The sequence below is a fragment of the Helianthus annuus genome, chromosome 10 (assembly GCF_002127325.2).
Source record: "Helianthus annuus cultivar XRQ/B chromosome 10, HanXRQr2.0-SUNRISE, whole genome shotgun sequence".
Lineage (NCBI taxonomy): Eukaryota > Viridiplantae > Streptophyta > Magnoliopsida > Asterales > Asteraceae > Helianthus > Helianthus annuus.
The window spans coordinates 173,089,397-173,099,299 of NC_035442.2; the positions used below are offsets into that span (position 1 = coordinate 173,089,397).

Below are 9,903 nucleotides of genomic sequence, written 5' to 3' on the forward strand. Positions count from 1 at the left end.
TCAACACGTAGATAAAAATGAGAACATCGCAAAATCATGTTCGTTTTTTTTATATAAAAAAGTTATATTTCGAAAGTTATAAAAGAAAAACTCAAATTTGAATGAAAAACACAAATTTAAATTTATTAATTAATGTCCCTGAATGCCAATAGGAAGACCTACATTTTTCAACGGCGTTAACTCTTTTCCTTACAATTTCTTTCCCCAATTTTGCCCTAATTCCATAATTCCCCCCTCGATTCCCAATTCCCCCATCTTCATCGTCGATTTCATCTGAAATTTCACCACTCAACCGCCGATCATCTCTACACTCTCTATATCATCCTCCAATTTTGATATATTCCTCAAATCCCTAAGTTTTGAGACAGTCAAACAGTTGCAATTGCAGTAGCAGTGTTACTAAGTGAGTTACTTCTTTCTTGGGCCATTTTAGTTGTTATTTTTCTGATTTTGATGTATTTTTTGTAAATCTTGGTTGTATTCTGTATGTATTTTTGGGGAAATTCTTGGTTTATTTGTGTTTCTTGTTGAGTTTTTAGATGTGTTATGTGTTTTGTTGGTCGAACTGCTGTAGGTGTTTGTAGTTAACCTCTTTAAAAAAAAAAAAAAAAAAAAAAAAAAAAAAAAAAAAAAAAAGAACTGGTAAACTTTAGTTTTAAGGGTCAGAATCAATTTGGATTTGAACAATGCTGGTGTTTGTTTTAAAGAATTTTGCATTGAATTGTACAAGAATTGACATAAGAAAACAACAGTGTTGTTTTGATCTGTGTTTATGTCAAGGCTTACAGCAGATAGATGACCAAATTATGATCAGGAGACACAGGAAAATATTGTGTAAAATAAGCTTGTTTAACACAGTGATCTTGTTCAAAATAAGCTCATTAAGTATTGGTTGTATTACTTAGGGCTGTCCAAAAAGCTCTCGGCTCGGAGCTCGCTCGGATTTAGCTCGGAAAAAGCTCGCTCGATATGGCTCGGTTTGAAAGTGAGTCGAGCCGGCTCGGGTCGGTTAGAAAGTGAGCCTAGCTCGGCTCGGCTCGTGACGAGCCAAATTGGCTCGGTTTGGCTTGCTTGGTAGCTCGGCTCGGCTTAGCTCGAATTATTTTACTTATAATATATTTTATTTTTATATACATATAATATGTTACAAAAAATTGATTATTATTTACATGTATTTAGGCTTGTAGTTTGATAAGTATGACATATTTAAAGGTTGATTGCCGTGCTAATGTATTTAGGCTTGTAGTTTGAACGTGATTTTGGCTTGTAATTTATTAGGTTGAACTTATTTTGAATATTTTCTTTTGAAGTATTGAATAATATTTTAGAATACTGAATTTTGAGAGCTATGTATTAATTTTTATTTTTAAAATCGAGCCAAACCAAGCCGAGCCGAGCCAGCTCGATTTAAAACCAAGCCGAGCCCGAGCTTAGATTTTCAGCTCGGTTTCAAATCCGAGCCGAGCCGAGCCAGCTCGGTTTATAATTGAGTCGAGCCCGAGCTTGCCCTAGCTCGGCTCGGCTCGGCTCATGAACAGACCTAGTATTACTATTATAGTTAAGATGTATGTTTTGAAGGCATGGAGTTGGCATTGTTTAAGGGTAATATGTGGATTTTGTATTGATAAAAAAAGATGGGATGAACATGAACCTAAAATTTACGAGTTATAGAATGATGATCGAGTTAATAATGTTATCTACCTGTTTTCCGTTTTTGCTACATTTTTTATAACACTTGTAGAAACAACCTATTGACCTTGTTGACTGTTACATTTTGCAGCATGACGATGCATAACGTATCATATTTTTATTCTTCCCTGTGTTTGTTTATATAGGTATACATAATGGCGAAAGGGAAGCTTATATTGATCTGTCAATCTGGCGGAGAGTTTGTGACAAACGAAGATGGAACCATGTCTTATAAAGGAGGCGAAGCAAATGCAGCAAATATCACTTCCGAGACTCCGTTCAACGATTTGAAATTAAATTTGGCGGAAACATGTGATTTGAACCAAGATACACTAAATGTAAAGTATTTCCTTCCTGGAAATAAACGAAACTTGATTACCGTAAAGAACGATAAAGATCTAAAAAGAATGATCGAGTTTCATGGGGATGCAATAACAGCTGAAGTGTTTGTTTCCGGAACGCCTGGTTTTAATCATATGAAGAATGATGAGGCTGTGGATGATGAGAACATAGAGCAAGTCAAAGCGGGTCCCAAAAAGAATAAGAAGCCGAAAAAAGAAGATAAGGTGGTTAAGAGTCCTATCGTAACACCAGCTAGGACGCCACGACGATCTGCTGCTGCTGCTAAAATTGATGCATCAAAAGAAAAAGAAATACCAAAACGAAAACCGAAACAAAAAACCGTTTCGAGTGATGATAGTAAGTCAGAGGGTTCCACTAGTGATTCTGAGCAGGACAACGTGACTGTTGACTCGGATATAAGTTCTGACTATGTGCCTAGTCGGTATTCAAAACGGAAAACGGTCAACACGAGCCCTGCTGATGGTGTCAAGAAGCGAAGGCGGACCCCGACTTGGAAAATTGGTGCCGATGGTCGTCCCACCATAGTTTCTGGTTATGTCGGGTCAAACTCTAGGGGTAGTTCGGGAAACGAAAAGTCACAAAGAAAGAGCGGTAGGTTAGCTGCTAAACGAGTTGATTTTCATGAACATGATGATTTCGCGGGACCCTCTTCTGACGATGACATGTCACCCGAAACTTTAGTTTCATCGTGGAAGTCAGCCGTTACCGGTGCTGGTCAACAATTCACAGACGTGCACGAGTTCCAAGAAACGTTGCAGAAATACGCGATTGCAAATGATTTTGATTTCAAGCTCAGGAGAAACGATAAAAGCCGTGTCGTTGGTGAATGTTCTTCTGAAGGGTGTTCTTGGAAGTTTAATGCTGTGTGGGTCCCGTCTACAGAATCGTTTAAGATACAGACTATGAACAATGTACATACATGTGATAAACAATCGAAGAACTCGTTGTTAGATACCATAAAAGAGAAGCTGCGAGATTCGCCACATCTAAAACCGAAAGAAATTGCTAAGGGGCTTTTGAAAAGGCTCGAGTCAAAGTCAAAGTCAAACCATACACAAGTAATTCCTGGAACCGTGATTTCGCGTGAACAATTTCATGGATCGGATAAAGACGCGTATAATAAGCTACCATGGTTTTGTGAGAAGATTAAGGTAACAAATCCCGGCAGCATCGCGAATCTTGTTATCGATGAGAATAAACGATTTAAAGCGCTATTTGTGTCGTTTTACGCGTCGTTATGGGGCTTTCAGAACGGTTGTCGGCCTCTTCTTTTTCTAGAAGCTACTTCTTTGCGATCGAAATATGGAGAAGTTTTGATTACGGCTAACGCCATTGATGGAAACGATGAGTTCTTCCTAGTTGCATTTGCTATAGTAGACGTTGAAGATGATAACAACTGGCGTTGGTTCTTGGAACAACTGAAAGCTGCAATCGTGAACACACAACAACCGATCACGTTCGTGTTCGATAGAGAAAAGAATTTGAAACCGTACATCGTTGAAGTTTTTCAAGATTCTCATATCGGTTACTCAATTTACCATCTTTTAGAAAGCTTCAAGAGAAACGTTAAAGGTCCGTTTCACGGGGACGGTAAATCTTTTTTACCGGCTTATTTGTTGGATGCCGCACACGCGATCCGTCCTGCTGGTTTTAAAAAGTTAACCGAACAGATGAAACAAATATCAGCCGGAGCGTATGATTGGGTCATGCAGATTGAACCGCAACATTGGACCGCTTCGTCTTTCAAAGGCGAACGGTATAATTACATCAAGGATGATGTCAGCGAGCCGATTTCGAAGTTAATGAAGGATTATCGAGAGTTACCTATTTTACATAAAATCGACGCCATCATACGTACCATGATTGACGGCATCGATGATGCTAAGTTTGACGGAAGCATGTGGTCTACGCATCTAACTCCATCAAAGGAGAAACAACTTCAAGAAGAAATTGCTAAATCGCGCGGTTTAAAAGTGTTGATATCTTCAGATACGTTGTTTGAGGTTCGTGAAGATTTGACACACGTTGTGAATATCGGAAATTGGAGTTGTACGTGTTTAGGGTGGAAAGAAACGGGCTTACCGTGTCGTCACGCGCTTGCGGTTTGTACGGCAACCGGTAAAAACATGTATGAGTTTTGCTCGAATGATTTCACTGTCGATGCTTATCGCTTAACCTACGTGGAGTCCATAACCCCAGTACCGATTGACAAAGATGAAGGTGAAAATGAACAAGATTTGAAAGTTCTAACTGCAGGGGGTGAAAAAGAACAAACTTTGAAAGTTGAAACTGCAGGGGGTGAAAATGAACAAGCTTTAAAAGTCGGGGGTGGGAATGAAGAAGTCGGTGAAAAGGTAGAAGTTGTAGATGAGAAGGGTGAAGAAAAGATGGAGATTGAGGTTGAGGTTGAAACTACAGGGGGTGAAAACGAAGAAGGGGGAAAGATAGAGGATGAAAAGGAGGAGGTTGAGATTACAGGGGGTGAAAATGAAGAAGGGGGAAAGATGGAGGGTCAAAAGGAAGAGGTTGAGAAAGATGAGGGTGTGTTTGTGCTTCCTCCAATACCTGCAAAACCAGTTGATGTAATGGAAGAGAAAATGGATTGGGATGAAACAGATATGGAAACAAAGAGAACAGTAACATGCACAAAATGCAAGCAGCCTGGGCATAATAAGAAGTCTTGCGATATGTACCAGGCGCCGCAAGCTTGTTGACTTTGGTTGACTCGAGTTGTTAAGAATTAACTATAGGCGCTTTGGTCTCTTTGTTGATATGCGTCTTGTTTGAACTTAGAAAGTCTTTGTTTGAAAATATTTGGTTGGATTGATATATGCCCTTGAAACGTAGCCCTTGTGAATTGAATCGTCGATGTGTTTGAGAGAGATCGAAAGATTAGCGCTTGAAAATTTTGTTAAGTAGGCCTTGAGTTTTGATCAGCACACATGTAAGCAACCACATAATGATCCATGTGGTATCTTTTAAAACGCGTAAGCATGCACGTCATCTGCCACGTCACCCTAAACTAACTGGGTTGGACCCTAGTTAGAAAAGGATCGGTGGAGGAAAATGTTTGTGAGTTGGGATTGTTAGTAGAAATTTCTTAAGTTAGGATTATTTCCGGTCAACGAGTGAAAGTTAAGATTATTAAAATTCAATTCCCCTTTTTAAAATATGTCGTAGATATGGGAATTGAACAAGTTAGGTGACGAGTTCAGATCAAAATAAGCGATCTATTAGAACGATATAATGTTTTTGTAAGTGTAACTAACGCTTCGATTCTTCGAACAAAATGATTTAAAAGATAATTGATTGATATTCGTGCTCAGTTAAAAAAAAAAAAGCAATCATGTTATTTTTTGAAATGTTACTTATTTTGTTGAAATTAAATGAGTTACATGTACCTAGACATGTAAGTTCAAAAAAATCTAGATATTATTTTTACCAAACAAAAAAAAGTACATATGTTCTAACATAGTGACATGCCCAAAGTTGATTTGAGGGAGAGAAGATTTATGGAACAAATGGGGCATATCTAATTTACTTTTCTTTGACCTTTTGTGTGTAAATGCCACTTGGCAACGTACAATTGTTTCCTTGCTAATCATACCAATTTCACATGATTATTGTACTTTGTTATAGTTAGACTAGAAGGTATGGGGGCCGGCTTGGCCCGGCTTGGCCCGGCGCCGGACCCCCACACCGCCCCCCTCTTCCGGCTTTCATCAAACCCGGCCACCCACCGCCGGGTGTGCCGTGCCTCCCTTATCCTTTTCCTCTCACATATACCTATACATACATACATATATATACATAAAGGGCTTCATCCCCCACCCCCCTCGGTCCATCCCCTCCAAGCCACTCCTACGTGGCGCCTATGTGGCGGCTCATCCCCTCCAAGCCCATCCAAACCATACCTTCTAGTCTTAAAATCAAGCATCATTTTAAAAAAATTCAAAAGCCACAACAATGTGTCGGACCTACTTTAACAAAATCTTGTTCATTACTTCAAATATGAATCTTTTTTTTACCAGCAAACGTATCGTTACTCATGTTTGAACTTGAGATATCCTTTCTAAAAAACATGTGTCTCTACTAAGTGGTTTTGTCTCACACTGACGAACATGAATCTTTATACTATCATCACTTTTTTTATCATTGGATCCACAATATGTGTTTAACCGAATCACACTAAATCAATTTTATGCATAACACTCTTTAAAATGTCTCTACTAAGTGTCATTTTTATGGAGCCAAAATATATCTAAAATGTTTTGTGTTGAAAACGTGAAATTTAGAAAAAAAAAAAAAAAAAAAAATCAACCACTCTTTAAAAGTGTAGCACCACAACTAGTGAGCAGTAAATTGCAGTAAAATTTAAATAAACTTTAACATATATGTTACTATTTCATATAAAATAACAAAAACATAATGTTTTAAAAGAACCAAAACAAATATTGATAAAGGTATTAAAAGAAATAACAAAAGTGTTTTGTCCAAAAATGACAACTGTTCTAAAATCTGTTATTTACTTATTTATTTAATTTTAACCTTTTAGAGGTAAAAAAAAAAGATATTTTAAGATGTACAAATTTGAATAATTATTGAATATAAATGTATAATTATTGAGTCTCTAATTTCTATAAAATCATTCCTTTTTTTAAAGTTAAATCGTAAATGTCACGTAAAACTAATTTGTATTCTTTATTTATTTATTTATTTATTTTTGCCTTTTTAGAATCTTGTTTATCTTTTGTTGTATTTTACTTGTTACTATTACGACCTATATAAACATTAATACAAATAAAACATAAATAATAACGCAATAAGATGATTAGACTGATTAAGTTGACGGGGATGCATGACTCAAGTATATATTTCAACAATGACATATATAAGCGGGCCCTGAGAATTTATGTATCATGTTCGAGGTCGAAAAAAAGTGCTCTTCGGCTTTAACGAAATTGGGTATTGGGCTCATTAAAGGTTTAAACCTACTGGCAATGGGCTAATAACTAATCTAAACCATAAAAATAGTTTTGTAAGTGGGTCAATGTTGGTGTTTGTATCGGTACACCCTATTAATTTATTTATTTTTACATTTACGTATTGGATTCTTTTAAATAACGTGTCCTTTAAAGTATCAGGCCCTGGCCGGTGATCCTCCCCGCCCACCCTAAATGCCGGCCATATATAATATCCAATATGTACATAATGCAAGACTTTTTAAGTATGAAAGATTTGATAATTAATAAAGTGTATTCATATCACTTTTAACATCCATGTTTTCAAAGACTTGATAAAACATTTTATGGAAAATATAGTTCGCAACTTCTTCTTTTCGTTTATACAAGATTACAAGAAGCTTTATTTCTCTATTTATATTGTGTGAAACTTCATCATCTACAAATTTAACAAAAACTCATTGTAACCAGATACATTAAAGAACTACTTGTTTTACACTTTTATCACAAAACAATTTTTCAAAGTTTGGTGTTCGATAACCGGTCCTTTTTTTAAATCATGTTGAACTAGGGTGCGTATAATAGTGCATCAGGATTTTTTAACGGTGTGTCAGCCTCATATGTTATCGACTTATCGCTGCCATAATTTTAGGTTTCTTTTAACTCTTTAATTCTCTACCCACTTGTACACATGTGTTCCTCATGATGACTTGTCAAGCATTTAATGTTTTTAACCTATCTCTTTCCTCATTTCTCAAAATCACCGATGTATCTAAGCCTTTAAGGTTGTGTGGTATACAAGTGGGCCTCCCCGCTTCCCTTCTCTCCCGCACCTTAGGTATGGCGTTCTCCGCCATCTCCTATCTCAACATCAGATTTCTTTTTGTAATACTTCAAATCCTTCTTTATTTCACGTGACAAGCGGGGATAGGGTCACGTTCACCCAAATATTCATAGCGGTGAGGGCATGGTGTTCCCTGTTAGGGATGAACGTGGTATTGGTACCGTACCGTATCAAACCGGTAACTTAATATTCGGTACGAGACTGGTATGGTATCGGTATTTGAAGGTAAAATTCGGTATTTTACCGGTACCATACCAAACCGGTACCGATACCGAAAATACCAAAAAATGGATACCGGTGTCTAAAAAATTCGGTGTCCGTATGAGACCGGTCTCCAATGCCAAATGCTCATTCCTATTCCCCGTGACCCTCCAATGGCCATGTCAGCGTCCCCAAGTCCATCCCGAATGTATGACACCTAACATAAGAATAATTTAAATGGATAGTCATGTGTTGAAAAATAAATGTTCTTGTTTAAACGAAATGTTGTATAAGAATAATTTAAATGGATAGTCATGTGTTGAAAAATCATTGTTCTTGTTTATACGAAATGTTGTATATGTGGTCTCAATACTTGACACATTTAATTCTTTTCACTAACTGACTTGTTGAATTATTATGAGATAACTGAATGTGTTACGGTTGGGCAAATAGTTAACATTATATACGTAATTTCTCTTAAAAGTGATCGAAAATGAATTTCAACTTATCACTTGTCTATTCGTATAATTTATTGTATAAAGATTTATTTAAGTTGCTAATATATTATAAAAGTTATGACTTATAATCTACTTATATGTTCAAAGAAATAGTTGATTTGATAATATAAAAATGATTATAGCCATTTTATATATAGTTTTCGAATCAACATGAATAGTAAATTTAAAATTAAAATAATATATAGCTTTTTAATAATTTATTATATCAATATATTGTTTTTAATATTTACTTTTAATAGTTTTCGAATGAACATGAATAGTAAATTTAAATTTAAAATAATATATAGCTTTTTAATAATTTATTATATCAATATATTATTTTTAATATTTACTTTTAATTTTAACATATTTTTATTTTTTCCTATTTACTTTTAGCATTTAACTTATTTTCAATTTTCCTTTTCTAAAACCATATATTTCCTTTATCATTTATTTTTGTTTTTAATAATTATTTTTTCTTTTTTTTAAATCATCTTTTTTATCAACTAATTTGATATTTATTTAATAACTTATGTACGTTAATTTTTTTCTAAAAAATTAATTACGTAGTTGTGCTTAATTTTTACCATCGATCAGTAAGTTTTATTAAAAACGAATTTATATTAAAAAATAAAGTATTTGTTTGCTATTGTAAAATGATACGATGATAAACTGAACCGATGCTAACGGTTTGACTTTCTAAACAAATGCTGCATTTTCAAATAACGTTTGTTTTACATTATCATTTTCTCCGTTTTGTCGCAACGCGCAACGGTAAAAAATCTAGTTAAACCTTAAACCAAAACTATAATGGTTTATACAATAAAGTTGACTTCAATTATTATTGGATTAAAATCATAAATGAGCATGAGGGATGAAATGTAATTTACTAAAATATAATATAAGTTTATAACAGTTACCCAACAAATAATAATACTAGATAGTGGGTAGATCTAGGAATAAATAATTAAATATATTATTATTTGATGGGTCCAAACATTGAAAGCAACGGGTTGGGTGGGTCTAACCGGAAACAGCTATGAAAACAGAAGTTCGACCGGACTCACCCGATCGGACCACCGGTCCTCTTCATGACGACTACGACTCCAAAACCGTTTTTCTTTTTGTTGGTGTTGCAAATCTATGTTATGGTATAATGGTTTAATATAGAGTTAATTGCCCGGATGGTGCATGTGGTTTCACGTTTTTTCATGTTTAGTCCCCACCTTTTGAAAATAGCAGGTATGCTTCTTATGGTTTGTTATTTTGTTACTCGGATAGTCCCCTGAGTAGATGTCAGTTAGTTTGGAAATAGTAGGTATGCTCCCTACGGTTTGTCATTTTGTTA

General features: G+C 35.4%; 1 protein-coding gene across 1 annotated transcript; it reads left to right on the plus strand.

Annotated features, from left to right (window-relative positions):
- The first annotated feature begins 153 nt into the window (after window positions 1-153).
- LOC110886636 lies at window positions 154-4,934 on the plus strand. The gene is made up of 2 exons (XM_022134457.2): window positions 154-403; window positions 1,836-4,934. Exon 2 carries the CDS (start codon window positions 1,845-1,847, stop codon window positions 4,764-4,766), a length of 2,922 nt encoding a protein of 973 aa, XP_021990149.1. The 5' UTR covers window positions 154-403; window positions 1,836-1,844; the 3' UTR covers window positions 4,767-4,934.
- Window positions 4,935-9,903: the final 4,969 nt, after the last annotated feature.

What these genes read in the sequence shown, in the direction of transcription:
- LOC110886636 (XM_022134457.2), top strand. Translation starts at nt 1,845, where the DNA reads ATGGCGAAAGGGAAGCTTATATTGATCTGTCAATCTGGCGGAGAGTTT.